At 46.8% G+C, this 22341-nt stretch overlaps 1 protein-coding gene across 2 annotated transcripts in view; it reads left to right on the top strand.

Annotated features, from left to right (window-relative positions):
* SNX10 (sorting nexin 10) overlaps window positions 1-22341 on the top strand; it is an 82345-nt gene that overhangs the window by 34281 nt on the left and 25723 nt on the right. For both annotated transcript variants that reach the window (XM_066354119.1, XM_066354118.1), the window contains one exon: window positions 15101-15147. In XM_066354119.1, coding sequence (XP_066210216.1) covers window positions 15124-15147 — 24 coding nt within the window. In that variant the 5' untranslated portion in view covers window positions 15101-15123. The remainder of the gene's footprint in view (window positions 1-15100; window positions 15148-22341) is intronic.

Here is a 22341-nt window from a genome sequence, read left to right as displayed (position 1 = left end):
ACTTAGGCATGTACCCTTTTCTGGAACCTTTTTCTCTGCATCTCCAAGAATATATGGGTATATGTTGGTCAAAAATGTTTGTAAATATGATATATAGGTTTGCTCGCTTATAGTTTGCATTGGGTGTGGGGGACAGGCTGTAAGCAGGCAGGGTCGTTATAGCCTAAGGCTTAGTTTTAAGACTAAGCCTTTCCCACTCTTTTGAGGAATCCCATTATGCCTCAGATAAGTGACTTTGTATCAGAGACTTCTTTGTTGGTATATTGGATTAAAGCAGGGGGTCCCCAAACTTTTTACACAGGGGGCCAGTTCACTGTCCCTCAGACCATTGGAGGGCCAGACTATAAAAAAAACTATGAACAAATCCCTATGCACACAGCACAGATCTTATTTTAAAGTAAAAAAAACAAAACGGGAACAAATACAATATTTAAAATAAAGAACAAGTAAATTTAAATCAACCAACTGACCAGTATTTCAATGGGAACTATGCTCCTCTCACTGACCACCAATGAAAGAGGTGCCTCTTCTGGAAGTGTGGCGGGGGCCAGATAAATGGCCTCAGGGGGCCGCATGTGGCCCGCGGGCCGTAGTTTGGGGACCCCTGGATTAAAGGTTTTGATTTCTACACTATAAAATGGGATAGAGGAGCCCATGCAGGAGAGCAGAGAAAGGCCACGTGGAGAGAGGAGAAGCAGCCAAGATGGCAGAGTGTAGAAGGAGAAGCCAGTTTGTGCAGAGTTGTGCAGAGAGAAGGAGATGGGGAACAGAGGTGAATAGGCTGGTGAGGTAGAAACCTTTGATTCTAGGAAAACTCAGATTAGTTAGTGGCTTTTGGAGCCCTGAATGGAAAGGGAAGTGTTTTCCCACTGTGTGTATTTCTTGCCTGCTGGGTGCAAGCTAGGATTAGAGCTAATGGCTCACCAGTTCTTGGCTCTGTTGTTTCATTACTGTCTGTCCGAATCAAATGCGAACCTGCATGGGCCAGGCGGCTGTGATGGTGGCTGTGGCTGCTGGCTTTACATTTGGCGTAGTCTGTGGCAGGATTCGATACAGATCAGTATGGAGCCACCACCACCTTTGAGTGGTGGAGTAAAGGACTGGCTGCTGTTATGGTTCCCCATGGCTGTCCTTTTGGGGGCCATAGGCTGGCTGACTTTTACAGCCATGTGTGAGGAAACCAAGAGCTCTATGAAAGAGGCTGCCCAGGACCTGCAAACCGAGCAGTGGAAGGAGCTGGAGCAAACGTGGGAGAAAAAGATGCCGACCCTGGAGCTGGAGCAAGCACCAGAGGAGGCCAACCAGGTTTGCGAGATTCGCTTAGAAATGGAGCAGATGCTGGAGAAGGAATCACAGGTTCGCGAGTTGCAGATTGCACTGGACTTTGCGGAGAGCCAACAGCGGTGGGAGGCAAGGCCCACGGAGCAGAAGGTGGGGCGGCCCAGGGCTCACACCAGGCAGCGGGAGCTGGTGTTTTCAGTTCCTCTTTGGGGGATGAGGAGAATAGAGCTGGGGTTGTGATCTGCAGTCTCCAGAAGGTGAGAGCCCAGCAGCAAGGAGTACTTACTACAGCCCTGGTAGGTCTGCGAGTTTGGGACATAGGGGTGAATGCCATCATGCTCTCTGGAGCAGAGATAAATGCTGACTGCCATTGCCATGTGCTCCTCTTTGGGACAGTGTAAGACCTGCTAGGACGGCAGCGATGAGGGGGGGTGGCTGAGGCCCATGTGCCTGGACTGATTTCCTGGACTATGACCGGAATGGGCACTGGCTCCTTTGTTGGATGGACTTATGGATTTTGGACAACGTGAAATACCCTGATGGGGGTTGAGGGTGGCTTTGCTAGAGGCCCTCCCCTGCCCCAGGAAGCTTTTCCCATGGCTAGAAAGAAGGCTGAGGACATTTTGTGCTTTTGGTAAAGTGCTCAGAGACTGAAGTGTATCTTTGTAATTGTTGAAATTGTATGGTTTGTCATGTTGTTGTAATTTGTGTAATGTGTAATGTGCCTAATTCCCTTGTGCAGGAATACCTGTGCTTTAGGTTGTGAAGTGAGCAAAAGGGGTGGAATGTTGGTCAAATAAGTTTGTAAATATGATATATAGGTTTGCTCGCTTATAGTTTGCATTGGGTGTGGGGGACAGGTTGTAAGCAGGCAGGGTCGTTATAGCCTAAGGCAGGGGTCTGGAACCTATGGCTCACGAGCCAGATGTGGCTCTTTTGATGGCTGCATCTGGTTCGCAGAGAAATCTTTAATAAAAAAATAATAACGTTAAAAATATAAAACATTCTCATGTATTACAATCCATTCATTTCCTACTGCTCATGTTCATGGTTGCGGGTGGCTGGAGCCAATCACAGCTGTCCTCTGGGACAGCAACAAATTTTTATTGGATAATGTGTAACATACACGGGTTGTTGTATGGCTCTCACAGAATTACATTTTAAAATATGTGGTGTTCATGGCTCTCTCATCCAAAAAGGTTCCTGACCCCTGGCCTAAGGCTTAGTTTTAAGACTAAGCTTTTCCTACCCTTTGAGGAATCCCATTATGCCTCAGCTAAGTGACTTTGTGTCAGAGACTTCTTTGTCTGTATATTGAATTAAAGGTTTTGATTTCTACACTATAAAATGGAGTAGAGGAGCCCATGCAGGAGAGCAGAGAAAGGAGGAGAGCAGAGAAAGGCCACGTGGAGGAGAGGAGAAGCAACCAAGATGGCAGAGTGTAGAAGGAGAAGCCAGTTTGTGCAGAGTTTGTGCAGAGAGAAGGGCATGGGGAACAGAGGTGAATAATGCTGGTGAGGTACAAACCTTTGATCCTAGGAAAACTCTGATAAGTCAGTGGCTTTGGGAGGTCTGAATGGAAAGGGAAGTGTTTTCCCACTGTGTGTATTTCTTGCCCGCCAGGTGCAGGCTAGGATTAAAGCTAATGGCCCACCACCTTGTTTCATTACCGTCTGTCCGAATCAAATGTGAACCTGCATGGGCCAGGCGGCTGTGATGGTGGCCGTGGCTACTGGCCTTACAGTATAAATCTATATGTACACACTTAAACAATGGAATCAGACTATGTGTTGTTCTTCAATTTGTTATTTCTACTTTGTGTATCCTGGGCAGCTGCCCTCCACCCCCATCTCAGCACTTACAGATTTTCTTCAAAAAATGTTTTTTATTTGTTGAGTTTACTTTTATTATTATTATTATTATTATTATTATTACATTTGTACCTTTTAGGGTGTCTGCCCTTTCTTCCAGCGTTCATGTGGCTTCTTCATTTAGCCTTGAGTTGACTTTTCGGGATGATTGTTCCTTTTTTTTTTTAGATTTAATTTATTGATTTTATTTTAGAAAGAAAGAGGGGTGGGGAGAGAAAGAAGCATCAGTGTGTAGTTGTTTCACTTCAGTTCTTCACTGGTTGCTTCTCATATGTGCCCTGACCAGGCAAGCTTGGGGATTTGAACCAGTAACCTTAGTGTTCCAGGTTGTCGCTCTATCCGCTGCGCCACCACAGGTCAAGCTGATTGTTCTTAAAGTTCTAACTCCAGTTTGGTTCTGGGAGGAGATGAATGTAACAACCACCTACTCTGCTGCCATGCTGGATCATTTTATTTATTGATTTATTTATTTATTTTTATTTTCTGAAGCTGGAAACAGGGAGAGACAGTCAGACAGACTCCCACATGCGCCTGACCGGGATCCACCCGGCACGCCCACCTGGGGCGAAGCTCTGCCCACCAGGGGGTGATGCTCTGCCCCTCCAGGGCGTCGCTCTGCCGCGACCAGAGCCATTCTAGCACCTGGGGCAGAGGCCAAGGAGCCATCCCCAGCGCCCGGGCCATCTTTGCTCCAATGGAGCCTCGGCTGTGGGAGGGGAAGAGAGAGACAGAGAGGAAGGAGGGGTGGGGTGGAGAAGCAGATGGGCGCTTCTCCTGTGTGCCCTGGCCGGGAATCAAACCCGGGTCCCCCGCACGCCAGGCCAACGTTCTACCACTGAGCCAACCGGCCAGGGCCTGGATCATTTTATTGATTGATTTTAGCGAGAGAGGAAGGGAGAGAGAGAGAGAGAGAGAGGAACATTGGTCTGTTCCTGTATATGCACTGACTAAGTATTGAACTGCCAACCTCTGTGTTTTGGGATTATGCTCTAACCCAGTAGTCCCCAACCCCTGGGCCGTGGACTGGTACCAGTCCGTGGGCCATTTGGTACTGGTCTGCAGAGAAAGAATAAATAACTTACATTATTTCCGTTTTATTTATATATATTTAAGTCTGAGCGATGTTTTATTTTTAAAAAATGACCAGATTCCCTCTGTTACATCTGTCTAAGATTCACTCTCGATGCTTGTCTTGTAAGTTCGACAATTATATTTAAAAATACCACAGTTTTTATGCCAGTCGCATAATTTTATTTTGTGCATTTATCTGTCCCACCCTAAAGGCCAGTCCGTGAAAATATTTTCTGACATTAAACCAGTCTGTGGCCCAAAAAAGGTTGGGGACCACTCTCTAACCAACCAAGCTATCCAGCCAGGGCATTGGTTGATTCTTATATGTGCCCTGACCAGGGATCGAACCCACAACCTTAGTGTATCAGGATGAGGCTCTAACCAACTGAGCTACTCAGCTAGAGCCTTTTTTTTTTCTCTTTCTAACAACTACAAGGCATTCTGTGAGTGCATATTATTTTGTTTAATCAGCTTCTTACTAATGGGCATTCGGGCTGTCTCGGCATTTTCAGTTATAAACACAGCTACAGTGAGCAGCCTCACGCTTATGGCTTTGCCCCTGGGTCAAGGATCTCTTCCTGGAAGCACCCCTATTTCTAAGAAGGGAAGGGTGTGTGAGCTCTTGACTTTGTAGTTGGTCACCCTGTTTCTGGTCAAGGTCAAAGTGTGAACACTGGCTGACTCAGATGGAATCATGTCTCGTGTGCTGTTTTCCATTTGCACGAGGTGGGCAGAGAGCATGCAGCCCAGAGCCATGTGCCTGCATAGAGCGTGATGATCCTCCCAGCTACCTCTCCCATTTCAAATTTATGCAGGTCACAATAGGTAAATCTTGCCTTTTGCTTCCATCCAAATGTATTCACAGAGAACTCCCAGAAGGTTGAGTCCTGTGTTTCTCTCCTGCGCCCTGACTGCCTTTGTTTTCCTTCTTGGTCTCTTGTTAATCTTTGAACTTTAAATCACTGACAAAAAAAAAAAAAACCCACAAAAAAAATGCTGACAAGATCACAGGATTTGCCTGACCTGTGGTGCCGCAGTGGATAAAGCGTCAACCTGGAAACGCTGAGGTTGCCGGTTCAAAACCCTGGGCTTGCCTGGTCAGGGCACATATGGGAGTTGATGCTTCCTGCTCCTCCCCCCCTTCTCTCTCTCTCTCTCTCTCTCTCTCTCTCCTCTCTATAATGAATAAATAAAATCTTAAAAATTGAAAGAAAAAAGATCACAGGATTAACTTTCTTTGAAAAAGACTTGCAGTGGCTTTGTTCAGTTTGGTCAGGTTTAAAGTTAAAAAAAATTTTTTTTTTAATTTAATATTTTGAAAATTTTCAGAATTTATTTGAGCCAAACTGACAACACGTGCCGGGAGGCAAGATCTCAGATGCTTCTTAATTTTTATCTTTTAAAAAGTATTTTTATTGAATTTATTGGGGTAACATTGGTTAATAAATTTATATAGGTCTCAAATGTACAGTTCTGTAATACATCATCTGTATGTCGTGTTGTGTGTTCACCACCAAGTCAAGTCTCTTTCCGTCCCCATTTATCTCCCTCTACCCCCTTCTACCTGCCCCACCCCCTTTCCTTCCGGTAATCACCAGACTGCCGTCTGTGTCCCTGAGTTCGTTTCCTTAACTGTAAAATGGGGATAATGTTCATACTTAGAACATAGGATTTCTATGAGGATCTATGTGAAGTTCTTTGAGTAGTGACAGTTTGTCAGAAGCACTCTCTCTGTTGTTACTAGTATCTTTTGAAGTCGAACCTGTCTTGTCAGCCTGTGTCCACTGACCAGCGTGGGATTTGGGATCTGCAGACCTAGGTTTGAACCTGAACCCTGCCACGTACGAGTTGGGTGATGGTTATTTAACTTCTTTGCATGTCAGTTTCCTCATCTGGAGTGCAGTACGGCACACGGTTGCTGGGTAACTCAGGTGTGAGCTGTGTGAAGCGCCCGGTTTAGTACCTGACAACAGGAGGACACATGTTAGTTTCTACCCCTCTCCCCCAGGAAGCAGCAGGAGGACACGTGTTACTTTCTGTCTCCTTCCCCTGCATAGCACTCTGTCTGTCACCTGATGCCTTGAACCTACTTGGCTGCATTTCTTCCACTAGACTATTGTTGGTCAAATAAGTTTGTAGATATGATATATAGTCTTGCTCACTTATAGTTTGCATTGGGTGTGGGGGGACAGGCTGTAAGCAGGCAGGGTCGTTACAGCCTAAGGCTTAGTTTTAATACTAAGCCTTTCCCACCCTAAGTGACTTTGAATCAGAGATTTCCTTGTTTGTATACTGGATTAAAGGTTTTGATTTCTACACTATAAAATGGGGCAGAGGAGCCCATGCTAGAGGAGGGCAGGACAGAGAAAGGCCACGTGGAGGAGAGGAGAAGCAGCCTAGATGGTGGAGTGCTGAAGGAGAAGCCAGTTTGTGCAGAGTTTGTGCAGAGAGAAGGAGATGGGGAACAGAGGTGAATAAGGCTGGTGAGGTACAAACCTTTGATCCTAGGAAAATTTGGATAAATCAGTAGCTTTGGGAGCCCTGAATGGAAAGGGAAGTGTTTTCCCATTGTGTGTATTTCTTGCCCACCGGGTGCAAGCTAGGATTAAAGGTAATGGCCCACCAGTTCTTGGCTCCGTTGTTTCATTACCGTCTGTCCGAACCAAATGCGAACCTGCACGGGCCAGGTGGCTGTGATGGTGGCCGTGGCTACTGGCCTTACAACTATATATTCCTTAATTGTCTTTGTTTTCATACAGCATGCTTTTATTCTTTTGTTTATTCATTGATTTCCTCATGTGTTCCTGCACTCATGTTCAATCATGCACTTTCTCTCATTCATTCAGAAAGTGTTTAGCGAGCAACCTGCTAGGTGTGTTGGGTGCGGGGACTCTGCCTTTATTCCAGCGAGGGTCCAGGAGGGAAATGACAAGGGCCAGAATCAGTCCACTGGCGTTGGAGGCTGGCAGAAGGGAATGGACACAGGAGGCATTGAGAGAGAGGGTCAGCAGGGCTGGCTGACCAGCTGGGCTTGGAAACTAAGGGAGAGGAAAGAATGAGGCCGTTTCTGGAGTTCCCACTTCAGTCACTGTAGGTGTTGACACCATTAATTAAAATGTACAGCGAGGGCCTGACCTGTGGTGGCGCAGTGGATAAAGCATCGACCTGGAAATGCTGAGGACTCCGGGTTGAAACCCTGGGCTTGCCTGGTCAGGGCACATATGGGAGTTGATGCTTCCAGCTCCTCCCTCCCTTCTCTCTCTCTGTCTCTCCTCTCTCTCTCTCTCTCTCTCTGTCTCTCTCTCTCCTCTCTAAAATGAATAAATTAAAAAAAAAAAAAACATACAGCGAGGGAGGAGGCAGCACCGGATAGGTTGTGGAGAAGGGGCGTGCGGCAGCCAGCCTGGATTAGACACAGTGGGTCTGAGATGCCGGCAGGATGTCTGGCTGGAGATTTCCCTGGGAGGAGGCGGCTGGCTTCAAAGGCAGTTCTGATCCGGGCCCCGGCTGCTGGTGATATGGGAGTGGGCGGAGTCAGAGACGGAGCGCAGAGCTGAAGGGAAGAAGGCTGGCTGGGTGGGAACTACCCTCAGTAAAGTGAGAGGTGACAGTGACTCTGTGACTTCTGCCGGGGAGTCATGTATGATTCCTTATCATGTTCCCACCCAGAACATGCCACTCTCTGTGCAATTCAGGACCGGCCCTTGGGTGTCAGTACAGCAGCTGGGGGAAGAATGCCCTCTTTCCTGCTATGGGCCTCAGCATGTCACCTGCAGGCCCCGAGCTGCATCAAGTGCCTGTCTTCTTCCCTTGCGACGCGTCTCACAGAACCCTCCTTGAGTAGATGTGACGGCCCTCTGTGGTAGGCAGTTAGACGGACATGAGCAAGGATGATGGGCCCGGCACGGACGGCCATCAGGGTGGAGAGCCCAGGAGTCCAGCAAAGGGCGAAACTGGGAAAACGAGGATGTTAACCCCAGAGTGACATTTCCTCCCTTAGCTGGTCACGCGGTTTAGACCCCCTGATTTCATATCGCTGGTCATAAATTCGGAGCCTCCCCTGGCATAGGGCTCGTCCTGTGGTTTCAGGCGCCCTTACAGGAGGAACAGATGAGATAGCCGAGAACAGCGCTTCAGCCCTAACCCCTGGAGATAACACCTATTATTTTTAAGACTTTATTTATTCATTTAAGAGAGGAGAGAGAGAGAAAGAAGGGGGAGGAGCAGGAAGCATCAACTCCCATATGTGCCTTGACCAGGCAAACCCAGGGTTTTGAACCTGCGACTTTAGCATTCCAGGTCGATGCTCTATCCACTGCGCCACAGTTGTGTTTTGGCTTCAGGCCCAGAAAGGCAGCTAAACCAGACAACCACGGCTGACCTCAGGACCAGCTGCAGTGATAATGACCCCCCCCCACACACAAAAGGGACGCACCTGGAAAGCTGATGAATATTCTACTGTGATCCTCCCTGGGACCTCCCTGACAATCCCTGCCCTTAAAATCCCGTAGGACAAAGGTCCACCCATGTCTTCCTCCTCATCCCTCCCCTTTCCTTCTTCTCAGGCCCTCTTCTTCCTTGCCTCTCTCTTCCTCCGAAATTCTAAGTGACCCCAGGAGTCTTGCAACTGTTAAGCCTAATCCTGGGGACCCGAAACATTGAAGACACGAACAAAGTCCGTATCAAAGCTTTATTGTCTAGCTTGGCCAAGCTGCGGCAACTCCGACAGGAGTCTGAGGGAGAGCGCGCTGGCCGTTTGTTCTACTTAGTTTTTATAGTTTTGTAAGTGGGAAGTACAGAAGCAAAAATTGTAATTAGGAGCCCCTTATCACTATTGGTTATAGTCATATGTCCTTTAACATGATAGGACCACGTTCAATTTGCAAGCCATACATTATTTTGGAGAAAACAAAATTTACAAGTCAACACAATGGTAGAAAGATGTCTTTTACATATTAAAAGGCATTCTTATATTATCTAGTGTTTATCTGCTATCTCTCTGTCCAGAGTCACACGTATTAACCACATGCATTTACATAGGAGAGGTAGTTTCCGTGGGGACAAATGCTCGCAAATGGTTCATTGCTATAAGGAAAGGTTTATTTTGGCTTTTCTCTTCCTGCACCTGGCTAGCCATTCACCCCTTTCCCCACAGGCGTGGTGGAATGTCTGGGAATCCATGTTTTCCTCCCCTTTGCATTCACAATACAATGCCAAGGGCCATCCTGGTCATGCCAATCACACAGTACAGAGACTATTCTCATAATTTCTCTGCACACCTTAACCCAAATTAATAAAATGTTCTTCAAGCCTCCCAAAATATTAATATTAATTCTGTAGCTTTTGGTACTTTACAACACCTGCGGGTGAGGTGGCGCAGTGGCTCCTCACAACCAGGGGAGCAGCGGGCAGCAGCAGCTTGTCCTGGGCTGACCCCCTGAACGGTCTCCAGGCCCCCTTTTCTGACTTCCTTCCTGCACGGCCAGTACTTTCGTTTTTTTACTTGCACTTGGTCTCTGATTACATAAGTCTTTCTCTCAGAAAGACAAGGATCAAGGTCCTGTGTTGCCCCTGTCACAACCCTCTCCTAGCAGTGGGGAGCCCAACATGCTAGCCTCACAAACTCAGAGACCTAAAATAAATGAAAACTCTCTAACTAAAAGCAGTTCCTGGAAGGAAGTCATGTCCTAAGGCGGTATTTTTTTCCCCTAACAATCCCCTCCTTGTTATTATCATGGTGATTGTTAACTATCCTGCACCTGCCCTGCCCACCCGGTAGGTGTCTATTCCTTTTACTCCTTATCCAATCCGGATGTCTCCCCGCTTTGCTTTCTCCCATCTCCCTAATCTCTCACCCACGATTTCTGTAGCCCCTTAGCCTTCCCCTTCGATTCTGATGTAATATAAGAGGTGACGCTGCCATTCTCCGGAGCGTTTTTCTGAACCCCTTGAGATTTTGCTCCCTGGCGATTTGGTGTCAGTTTGGCTCAAGTAGACTCAAAAATTGTTACAGGTTTGTAAAATTTATTTATTTACTCATTTTAGAGAGGAGAGAGAGTGGGAGAAAGGGGGAGAGGAGCAGGAAGCATCAACTCCCACATGTGCCTTGACCAGACAAGTGCAGGGTTTTGAACCGGCGACCTCAGCATTCCAGGTTGATGCTTTATCCACTGCGCCACCATAGGTCAGGCTTGTTACCCGTTTGGACTTCTTTTGTGTGTTGACAATGGGTTCAGAGCCAGTACTTGCTGGCTCTAGTCTGAGCATCGGGAGGCGTGGTGGAAGGAAGGGTTGGAAAAGGAGACTGAGAGGAGGGCTGGGTCAGAGCCCTTCGGGGACGATAGAACCCCAGGGAGCCGATGACGGCCTTCAGCCCCGCGCCTGTTGTGACCTGCAGGATGAGGGCCCTGAATGGAACAGGTCAGCCTCAGGGTTTCAGGTAGTACCTCTCCTTGATACCTTCATTGAGATAGCCACATACAATTTACCCATTAAAGTTTCTGCTACTGCCTTCCCCCATGTATAAGACGCACCTTTCCCCGAAAAATTTGGGGTCTAAAAACTGGGTGCGTCTCATACAGTGGTTGTAGATTTTTCACTTGCATTTCCTGATATTTCACGCTTGTTTTTGCGTTCATTGTTGTAGTTTTTTTTTTAAACTAGCATTTCAGTAACTTTATGTAATACTTTTTTTTTAAAATTTCGGGCCCCAAAATTAAGGTGCATCTTATACATGGGAGCATCTTATACATGGGGAAATACGGTATATTTACAGATATATGCAATCATCACCACAGACAATTTTAGAATATTTTCATGATCTCATTTCATTGCCCTTTAGCTATCATTCTGCCATGCCCCTAAATTTCACCTCTCTCCCCACCCACCCTACTCAAGCCCAAGCAATCTATTTTCTGTCTGTATAGAATTTCCTATTCTGGACTTTCATGTAAATGGAATTTATAGTACATGGGCTAAGTTGTAGCATATGTCAGTACTTCATTTCTCTTTATTGTTGAATAATATTCCACTGTATGAATACAGCACCTTTTGTTTGTCTATCCATTCACTGATAGACACTTAGGTTATTTCATCTTTTGGCCATCATGAATAATACTGATATTTATATACTAGTTTCTATGTGGACACGTTTTTATTTCCCTTGGGTCTATACCTAAGAGTACAATTGTGTCAGATGATAAGTCTATGTCTAATTGTTTCAGAAACTGCCAGACTGTTTTCTAAAGTGGCTGCCCCATTTTCTATTCCCACCTGCAGTGTATGCGGGTTCCAGTTTGTCTTTAACCGTGCCAACATTTATTATTATCTGACTTTCTGATTCTAGCCAGCCTAGTGGGTGTGAAGTGATATCCCAGTGTGGTCTTGATTTGCTTCCCTCCTGATGACTAATGATGGTGAACATCTTTCCATGTGCCATTTGTAAATCTTCCTTGGAGCAATGTCTATTTGGGGTCCTTTGCCCATTTTTGGACTGAGTAGTCCTTCTATTATTATTACTTTTGTAGCTTGATGTAGGTCTAATTGGCAGAATATACAATGTGATGATTTGATACATTTAAGTTCTTCTGGCTTAGAAATTTCTTCCTCCATTTATTTATTTATTTATTTATTTATTTCTCTCTTTGTTTCTAGCAAGAGAGAAGGGGTGTACAGTAAGAAAGAGGGACAGATAGGAGGGGAGAGAGATGAGAAGCATCAACTTGTAGTTGCAGCACTTTAGTTGTTCATTGATTACTCCTCATATGTTCCTTGATGGGGGTGGGGAGGCTCCAGCTGAGCCAGTGACACATTATTCAAGTTGGTTACCTTTGGGCTCAAGCCGGCAACCTTGAGATTTTAAACCTGGGTCCTCAGCATCCCAGGCTGACACTCTATCTACTTCACCACCACCTGGTCAGGTCCTATTAGAATTGTGGAGTCCTTCTGCCTGGGTAGGAACTGCTCAAGCCCTTAGGAGAGAATTAAGATCCAAACTTCGAGCTATATTTTGTTTCCTGTCACAGTCATGGAGGCAGCCTTGGCCAATGGAAAGAACAGGGTTGGAAAGCAGACTGGCTTGAGTTGAAATTGGATTTGAGCTTTCTCATGTGTGACTTTGGGCAACTTAATCCCTCTGCTTCTGTTCTCTGAATGTGTGTAAAGCGAGGACACTCAGATCTCCCTCACCAGTTGTTGTGAAGTTTAGTTACAAGGAAACACAGATAGGCTCTGTTGGAGAAACTGAATCAGTTGGAGAGACCAACTACATATACAAACATTACGATGCGAGTGAGGTTGACGTTAACAGGAGACTGCACAGCATGCTGTGTAATGGGGCAAAGGGCCAGGCAGAAGAGGGGAAGTGATCGCTGAGCAGAATCGTGAGAGAGGAGTGGGAGTTTGATGGGGACCTGGGAGGGGCGAAGGCATGAGGGTAGAGGACCCTCCTGGGCAGAGGTCCAGCTGCATGGAGCAGTGTGCTGTGTGCAGGAAGCAAGCCAGATCCTGAGATGGATGCAGCCGATGTCTCACTTTCATCTGATACAGGAGCCCTTTCAATGACCCGGACTCCTGAGCATCTCTTGCACCTGACAGCTCCTTTGCTGAGAGTGTCTTTCTTCTTTTGCCTTCCCGGCTAAATTACATAGCCTTTAGGCTTCAGCTTAAGAGCCACTTTTTCAGCCAACATCCTCCACCCCCATGTAGTCCCTCAATTCTTAAAACAGGGTGTCCTTTCCTTTCATATAATTTCCACAGTGTAATTATGAAGTCATCTCATGAGCTCTGAGTCTGCTCTGTATGCCACTGTATGTCCCACTCCTAGTCCAGCACATGGCACATGGTAGGAGCTTTATAAAATATATATATATATATATATATTTACTAAGTGAATGAGTGAATTCCCTCCTTCCTATTTTTGTAATCTAATCCCCACAAACCTTCTCTATATTGTTTCCTGTGGCTGCTATAAGAAATTACCCAAATTTGGTGGCTTTAAACAACAGAAACTTATTGCTTCACAATTCTGGAGGCCAGAAATCTCAAACCAGGGTGTTGGCAGGGCGGTACTTCCTCTATAGGCTCTGGGGAGAATCCCTCTTGCCTCTTTCAGCTTCTGATGGCTCCAGGTGTCCTTGGCTTGTGGCTGCATCACCCCAGTGGCTGCCTCCATCTTCACATGTCATCTCCTCAGTGTGTGTAGGTGTGTTCTCTTCTGAATTTTATAAAGACAATGGATTTAGGGTCCACCCACCTGCAAAGAGTCCTCCAAATAAGATCACATTCACAGGTTCCTGAGGATCCAGATATCTCTTTTTGATGGTGACAATTCAACTCATTTCCTTCAAGAATGCTTTCCCTTGGCTTATCTGGCCTGGTCACTGTCCCTTTTGAGAACAGACAAGATCAGGCGTGTTCAGGGTGGTATGGCCCTATGTCTGGTCACTGTCCCTTGATTGTCCATCATGCTTTTCTCCATCCTCTGTGCGTGGCATTGCCACACACTGTTCCTTTTCTGTACATGAACACTGAAGTTCCCTCACTCTCGCCTGCTTTCTCCGTGGGTCCTCCTGCCTACTCTAGGTGAAAGGGACCCACCTGCCGCTCGGGATGCGCTCCACTCACCTCCTGAGGGGGTTCCTTTCCCTCTCTCTGCTGTGGGTCATCTCCTCCCGACCCTGTGAGGGACTGGAGGCCGGAAAAAGTGGTCTTACTTCCTCGTATTCCCGACAGGGCCGAGCATGTTAGGAGAAACTCAGGAAATATTTGTAGATGACAATAATTATCTGAAAAATGGGGTCAGACATAGTATGATTAAAATAAAGTCAAATAGTGACCAGGTAGCTATACTCACTGTTCTTTTTCTTTTCTTTTTTTTTTTTGTGACAGAGAGAGAGAGGGACAGATAGGGACAGACAGGAAGGGAGATGAGAAGCATTAATTTTTCATGCGGCACCTTACTTGTTCATTGATTGCTTTCTCATATGTGCCTTGACCGTGGGGCTACAGCTGATCGAGTGACTCCTTGCTTGAGCCAGTGACCTTGGGCTCAAGCTGGTGAGCCTTGCTCAAACCAGATGAGCCCACGCTCAAGCCGGCAACCTTGGGGTCTTGAACCTGGGCCCTCCGCGTCCCAGACTGATGCTCTATTCACTGCACCCACCGCCAGGTCAGGGTATACTCACCTTTTGATTATAAGGCTATACACTGTATACTGTGCATATAGTCAGGGCAGTGAATTATTTTTTTGGCAGGGAGCAGATGTTAACTCCAACGATGGGGGTTTAAGGAACAATAGACAACCTGGGTATGCAGGGCATGGGATCAACTGATAGGCTGACTCCCCTCTGGGAAGGTCAGGACCTTCTGACCTTCATTCTTCTTGAGGCCGCTCCATCTGTTATCTGAACACTGGAGTCATTAAATATCACAGGAATGACCTGTTCCCTGAAGGCTGGGTTGCTGGTCGCACCGCCAGGTTGTTCTCAGATGCGTCTCTCTGGACATGGATCCCAGTCTCTCCACCTGACTGCCAAGCAGCGCCCCCGCGCCCCGGGGCCCTGCTGCTCCCCCACACCCCCTACCTCCTCTGAGTCACCAAAGCCGCAGCACCCACCTGACCCTGCCCGGCCTTCCAGTGTGAGGGGCTATCATCATCCACCTGCCGTGAACTTGCCGTGTCCCAAACTCCACCCCCCCAGAGTGGACCCACGTGGATCTCGGTCGGGTCAGCAGTGGACGGGAGCGGGGAGCAGCAGAGGGTTACCTCCCAGAGCCCGTGGGTGGGCAGGCTCTCTAGGGGGCTTTGGGTGGGAGGCCATCAGAGGCTGATCTGCTCCGGGTTCCATGTCACTGAGTGCTGGGATCTTATTTTTCAGATTGATTGTGTCCTGCGCCGAAGATGTTTCCAGAAGAACAGAAAGAGGTATGTCATCATTACAAATCCCAAAGTAGATAATGCCTGTGTTTTGACTCACTGCAGGTTAGTTCTTCATTCACTAAGCATAAGTCAGAGGTGGAGAGGCAGGGCACTGCGGGGCTTCCTAGAAGAGGGCTGAGGAATGAGCCGAACGCCCTCTGGCGCGCCTGCCCCACTGCGGCCTCCGCTGCGTCCTCGCCGGCATTCTTTGGTTGCCGTGACTTGGCTGTTTCTCAGCGCACTCGCCCACCACTTACACAAGCGTGTTTCCCGTGACTCAGAGTTCTCGCAGACGCTGCCTCCCACCCTTTGGACAGTTCCCCTCCCACCCGCTTTCTTGGTTTTCTCCTCTGTTGCCTCATCCCCGACTCTCCCTCCTCTGGGAACACCCCAGGCCATTGTCTGCCATTAGTTTCAGTTTTGCCCTGCTTGTCACCTCTTGGGTCTCTTGACTTGGTGTAACCAACGGGAAAGGCTGTCCCTTCCCAAACCCGGCCTGTCCCCTCGGGCCTCCAATCCCAGCTTCCAGGACTTCCGTCGGATTGGGAGGAGGGTGGGACCACTGCCATACCCACCCTTTGCTGTGCCTCGGAGTACCCTTTGTCTCACCCTCCCTCCTATTGTAACACACACATCGCCCCTAGGGGAGCCTAATGAAACCGAACAGGTGCACACAGGCCTTTAGGGAGCATGCATCGCACACAGACACAGTCACAGTCACACACCCACATGGTCCTTAGTTCACCTTGTCCAAACTGAAAGCACCAAACAATCCATTTCAGAGGCTCTGTCCACAAACGTCCTCGCTAGATCTCACATCAGCCCTGCCTCTGGGTTCAGTATCCTCACCTCACCCTTTAATTCCAGGCTGAGTTCCCCCGTATCCAAAGGCAGTGCTTATGTTTGTTTTTTGAATTTTTAAAAAAAATCAGGTATAATATATGTACAGGAAGATGCGTAAAATGCCCCAATCTTCTGTGTTCAGCTCAGTAGATTTTTTTTAATGTTAACATCTGTGGATGAAGGTGTAGATTCTTTTGGCACCCATGAAGTGACCTTGTGTCCATTTCCTGTCCATCCCCCTGTCTAACCCCCAACCCTGGAGGTAACCTCACACTGTACCAAGACCAGATATACTACCCCCCCCCCCCCCCCCGCCCGTCCCTCTGTTAAACGATACAGGGACCAAGCTGCTGACTTCAGGAAATACTTTCTCTGTGAAGTTGGCTAACTTACATGTCCCCACGTGACTGCTCCTCACTTTTGACACCAATTATAAGTTCTGGGGTTCCCCAAACATCCTCAGTTTGATAATTCACAAGAAAACTCATGGACCTCACTGAGAGCTATTATACTCATGGTTAATGGATTTTTACAGGGAAAGAACACCAATTAGAACCTGTCAAAGGAAGAGACACATAGAGCCAAGTTGGGGAGGCTTCCAAATGTGAAACTTCCGGTTATCCTCACCTTATGGGATAACCTTCCTTTATTGATGTGTGACAATGTGCACATGGGAGCTCACCAAGCCTGGGTGTCCAGAGTTTTTATGGGTCTCAGTGTTCACTATGTGGCTGACCTTTTGTCTTCATTCCTTCTGGGATCAGGTTAATACCTTTAGTCTCCAGTTTCTTTAGTGGTCAAAAGTGATACAGAGTGGCCCTAAGACTCCAGCATATTCACATTGTGAGACTACCCAGTAGCCAAAATCCAGGCAAGCAAAGATAACCCTTTCAGGCAGGACATTGCAGGGCCCTAGAGAGTACCTCCCAGGAGCCAAGGGCGGAGGCCAGACCTCCCCTGGGGTAAATGAATTCTTCACTACACATCTGCGTGGGCCTGACCACTGGGCTGACGGTACCACAGGGTTGGGGTCATGCCGATTTTTAGCACCATTCCAAAGGCACATTTTAATAGCTGCTCTCTTGAGGGAAAAATTACCCATGAAAGCCACAAAGACTTTTTGCCAATTAGAAGCTTTTTTTTAAAAAAAAAATTGGGTTAGTTTAATTACTTGATATTTTTAATTTTTATTTTTTTAAACTTTATTTTTATTTTATTTTTTTTACAGAGACAGAGAGAGAGTCAGAGAGAGGGATAGACAGGGACAGACAGACAGGAAGGGAGAGATGAAAAGCATCAATCATTAGTTTTTTGTTGCATGTTGCAACACCTTAGTTGTTCATTGATTGCATTCTCATATGTGCCTTGACTGCGGGCCTTCAGCAGACCGAGGAACCCCTTGCTTGAGCCAGCGACCTTGGGTCCAAGCTGGTGAGCTTTTGCTCAAACCAGATGAGCCTGCACTCAAGCTGGCGACCTCGCCGTCTTGAACCTGGGTCTTCCACATCCCAGTCTGACACTCTATCCACTGTGCCACCACCTGGTCAGGCTAATTTTTATTGATTTGAGAGAGAGAGAGAGAGACAAACATGAAAGGAAAGAGAGAGAGAGGGAGGAGAGATAAAAAGCATCAACTTGTGATTGCAGCACTTTAGTTGTTCATTGATTGCTTCTCACAAGTGCCTTGCCCTGTGGCTCAAGCTGTGCCAGTGACCCTTTGCTCAAGTTGGCAAGCCTATACTGAAGCCAATGAGCCTGCGCTCAAGCTAGAGACCTTGGGGTTTCAAGTTGGGGACCTCAGCATACCAAGTCAATGCTCTCTCCACTGCTCCACTACTGGTCAGTCCTGAATTTTTTTTTTGTAATTTAATTTAGAGAGGAAGGGAGAGAAAGAGATCGAAAAACATTGATTTGTTGTTCTACTTATTTATGCATAGGTTGCTTGAGTCTTATATGTGCCCTGACCAGGGATGGAACCCACAACCTTGGCTTTTTGGGATGATGTGCTAACCATCTGAGCTATCTAGCTCGGGCCAATCACTTGATTTTTATTATGAACTCATTTCAGTTAATAAAAACTAGACACAAATTTTTAACAACTTCATAAAGAAAACATTTTATTGACCTTGCAAAAGCTTATTTATTTATTTATTTATTTATTTATTTTACAGAGACAGAGAGTGAGTCAGAGAGAGGGATAGACAGGGACAGACAGACAGGAACGGAGAGAGATGAGAAGCATCAATCATTAGTTTTTCATTGCACGTTGCAACACCTTAGTTGTTCATTGATTGCTTTCTCATATGTGCCTTGACTGCGGGCCTTCAGCAGACCGAGTAACCCCTTGCTGGACCCAGCGACCTTGGGTTCAAGCTGGTGGGCTTTTGCTCAAACCAGATGAGCCCGTGCTCAAGCTGGCGACCTCGGGGTCTCGAACCTGGGTCTTCTGCATCCCAGTTCGACGCTTTATCCACTGCGCCATTGCCTGGTCAGGCAAAAGCTTTTTTTTAATATAAGTAATTATATAGTAATAATATAACACTAAGGAATTTTAAACTGGAGAGTTCTTCAACCGAAAAGGAAAAAAAAAATACTGTAGGGAGAAAGAGGTGTAATATTCAGAAATTTACTTTAGCCTCTCAGCAAAAAAGAACTCCAGAAGGCCAGATTCTGGGTCCTGTTCATCACATAGCAATCCATGTTCCACATGTGGCCAGGATGATCTGGCTTCTACTTCATCACTCTTAGAATAAGGTCAAAACTCCCAATGAGGTTTCTGAGGCCCTTTGTGATCTGACCCTGCTTCCTTCTCCAGGCTCATCTTGTGGCCCTCCCCCAAACCCAGCGCATTTCTAAGCAGAGCTTATTTTGGAGTTTTGACTGCTCTGTACTCTGGGCCCTTGGCTTTCCCAGATGTTTTCCCACTCCTGGAACAATCTTTCTCCTCCCAGCCGTCACACCAGGTTGCCTAGCTCTTCCTTACTTTCAGCCTCAGCTTAGAAGTCAAGAAGAAGCTTTTTTTGTTTTTTCGGGTTTTTTTTTTTTTTTTTTTTTTTTTTGTATTCTGAAGCTGGAAACGGGGAGAGACAGTCAGACAGACTCCCGCATGCGCCCGACCGGGATCCACCCGGCAGGCTCACCAGGGGCTACGCTCTGCCCACCAGGGGGCGATGCTCTGCCCCTCCTGGGCGTCGCTCTGTCGCGACCAGAGCCACTCTAGCGCCTTGGGCAGAGGCCAAGGAGCCATCCCCAGCGCCCGGGCCATCTTTGCTCCAATGGAGCCTCGGCTGCGGGAGGGGAAGAGAGAGACAGAGAGGAAGGAGAGGGGGAGGGGGTGGAGAAGCAGATGGGTGCTTCTCCTGTGTGCCCTGGCCGGGAATTGAACCCGGGTCCCCCGCATGCCAGGCCGACGCTCTACCACTGAGCCAACCGGCCAGGGCAAGAAGAAGCTTTTTTAAAGCCTCACTTATAAAAGATTTTTATCTCATCCCCAACAGCTCCCTGTCCTCATTGCCTGGTGGAAGTGGAGGAGGTTTTGACTGAGCCCTTTAAATATCTCAGTAGCTGGTTGTTGTTTCATGCCGAGTCATTCAGGTCCTGCCTAACTGCATATGGCAGGGCCGAGTGCAATATCAATGACTGTTCTAGAATCCAGACCAAGGGGGCAGTATGTGTGTTAGGTTCCTGGTGCCCACAGCAAACAGTTCTGATTAATCAGGAGGTTGGCACGTGAATTGAGAGCTCTTTACCATCTTTGTTCAAGATTCAAATAGACCGGGAGTGATATCTCTGTTCTACCTAACTGGTAGTGCCAGCCTAGAAGTTGGGTGATTTTATTTTATTTTTTAAAGATTTTGGGGGTGGGGTGGGGAACCAAAGGCAGTCTCTCTTGTTAAAATAGCTTTATTGCTGTAATAAATCTAGAGAGAGGCGAACAGGGAGTGCGAGTCTCTCTTGTGAGTTAAATATGTTCCATTTGCACGTAGGTTTGAATTCCCAGGAGAGCAGTATCCAGGCTGATGGATCTTTCCCATAAAAACGGGCCTTGGCATTGGGCCATGGTAAAATTAAAATGAATTCAGATTCATTCATGCGTGCAACTTTAATTTACAATTAAAATATTATGGTTACATATTTTAATAAGAATAATTAGATGGACCCAACTGAATCAACCCTTGTGTTTAATGAGACAGAACCCAGAATCCTAATGAAAAGGCAGGTGGCTGTGACAGGAAGCCCGTCTCAGACAGCATCTTTTGCGGAGTCAGGCATTTTTTTGTTCTTTGTGTATATTCTAACGTCCGGAACGAGCAGTTTGATTTTTCCGCTGCCAGCCACGTTGAGCTCCTCCTCTGCGCTGTGTGAATATATGGTTTCCTCCTGCTGGACAAGTCTGCTTCATGGAGCCTGACATTCCGGCCCCTCCAAGGCACGGGGTTTGTTCCTCTGCCCGGGGCTCACTTGGTATAAACAGGACGGTTCTACCTCTGTGACGGGGCTGGAAGGGTGTGTGTCCTCTGCTGTCCTGAACCATGGTGGCCAATTCTGCCTTTAGAAATTTATACCTTTAGGATGGGCGTTTGTTTTTACTCCTTCTAAATGTACATATTTCATACTGCAGTGGTCCCCAAGCCCCTGGGCCATGGGCCATTTGGTACTGGTCTGCAGAGAAAGAATAAATAACTTACATTATTTCTGTTTTATTTATATTTAAGTCTGAACAATGTTTTATTTTTAAAAAATGACCAGATTTCCTCTGTTACATCTGTCTAAGACTCACTCTTGACGCTTGTCTCGGTCATGTGATACATTTATCCGTCCCACCCTAAAGGCCAGTCTGTGAAAATATTTTCTGACATTAAAGTGGTCCATGGCCCAAAAAAGGTTGGGGACCACTGTCATACTGAGTACAATGGCAACTACCAGTTTTTGGTGACACAAATCCACTAGCTCTTTGGTAGGGAATACCCTGAGTGGGGCGGACCCACGTGGGCCGGGAGCATTGCAGGCGCTGGAAGGACCCTGCCAGGAGGGAGGAGACAGGGCCCTACAGGGACAGCTGGGAGGGATGTGCTTCTATTTTGGATGTGTTGGCTCTAAGCTTCACATACACATCTTCAAGGTATGTTATGGTGACTGATGGTAACGTTTGAGGCTTGCTCTAGGAAAGCACCTTTTTGATATTGGGAAACTGATTAGAAACTGACTGGGCTGGAACCAATGAATATCATTATAGAATATTGCATAAGCAGGGCTTCCACCTGGTGTCCTGTGATGCTGAGGATTGGAAAGGACGTGACAAGACAAGACAAAACACTCTCCCACTTCCTGCAACTAAGTCTGTGGTTCCGCCTTCCTCCTTCCCTTCTGCCTATCAGATGTCATGGAGTAACGGGGAAAAACTGGCTGTGGGCTGTATGGGAATTCTGAACTCGCTTCAAGATTTTTCTGTAGGTCTAAAACAGTTCTAAAATAAACTGTCTTAAAACAAATAGCACTGACTTATATATGCTCAAAATATAAAGATTTCTAAAAGACTGTGTAGTGAATAAAGCAAGGTACAAAACAGTATTTATAGCATGCTCCCATTTGTGTTAAAATTATCTATAAATTACATATATGCTAATAACATATTTTATATATATTATTATATATATAATGTAAATATATATATAAAACTCCTGACTAGGTGGACAGGAAACTGGGGGTCCAGTAAGAGGACTTAATTTTCATAGTGTAGTCATTTGTATTTGACATATTGTGTATCAATAGAAATATATCTTTAGCCACATACATGTTTTATTTTTATAATAATGAAAATAATATATTTTTTAAAAGTTTGGTAAGTATACAGTATTATTATGGGGATGGTATCAATCCACGTTAATCTACGGTTAACATTTTTGGAGCCATGTGTCTGACTTGTTTCACTTTCAAGTATTGCGGACTCATTTTTGACTAACTTTCACTTTCAGTTGCCACTTTGTTCTTTTTTTTGAAAAGCAGTCTGCTGGGGATTCCCTCCCTCCCTCCTCCCTTCCTCCCTCCTCCCTTCCTCCCTTCCTCCCTTCCTTCCTCCCTCCCTTCCTCCCTTCCTCCCTCCTCCCTTCCTCCCTTCCTCCCCTCCTCCCCTCCTCCCTTCCTCCCTTCCTCCCCTCCTCCCTTCCTCCCTTCCTCCCTTCCTCCCCTCCTCCCTTCCTCCCTTCCTCCCTCCTCCCTTCCTCCCTTCCTCTCTTCCTCCCTCCCTCCCTTCCTCCCTCCCTTCCTCCCTCCCTTCCTTCTTCCCTCCCTCCTCCCTTCTTCCCTTCCTCCCTCCCTCCTCCCTCCTCCCTTCCTCCTTCCTCCCTTCCTCCTTCC

This window comes from Saccopteryx leptura, chromosome 12 (genome assembly GCF_036850995.1).
Source record: "Saccopteryx leptura isolate mSacLep1 chromosome 12, mSacLep1_pri_phased_curated, whole genome shotgun sequence".
Lineage (NCBI taxonomy): Eukaryota > Metazoa > Chordata > Mammalia > Chiroptera > Emballonuridae > Saccopteryx > Saccopteryx leptura.
The sequence above is the reverse complement of the archived record's forward strand: the minus strand, read 5'-3'. Positions and strand labels throughout refer to the sequence as shown.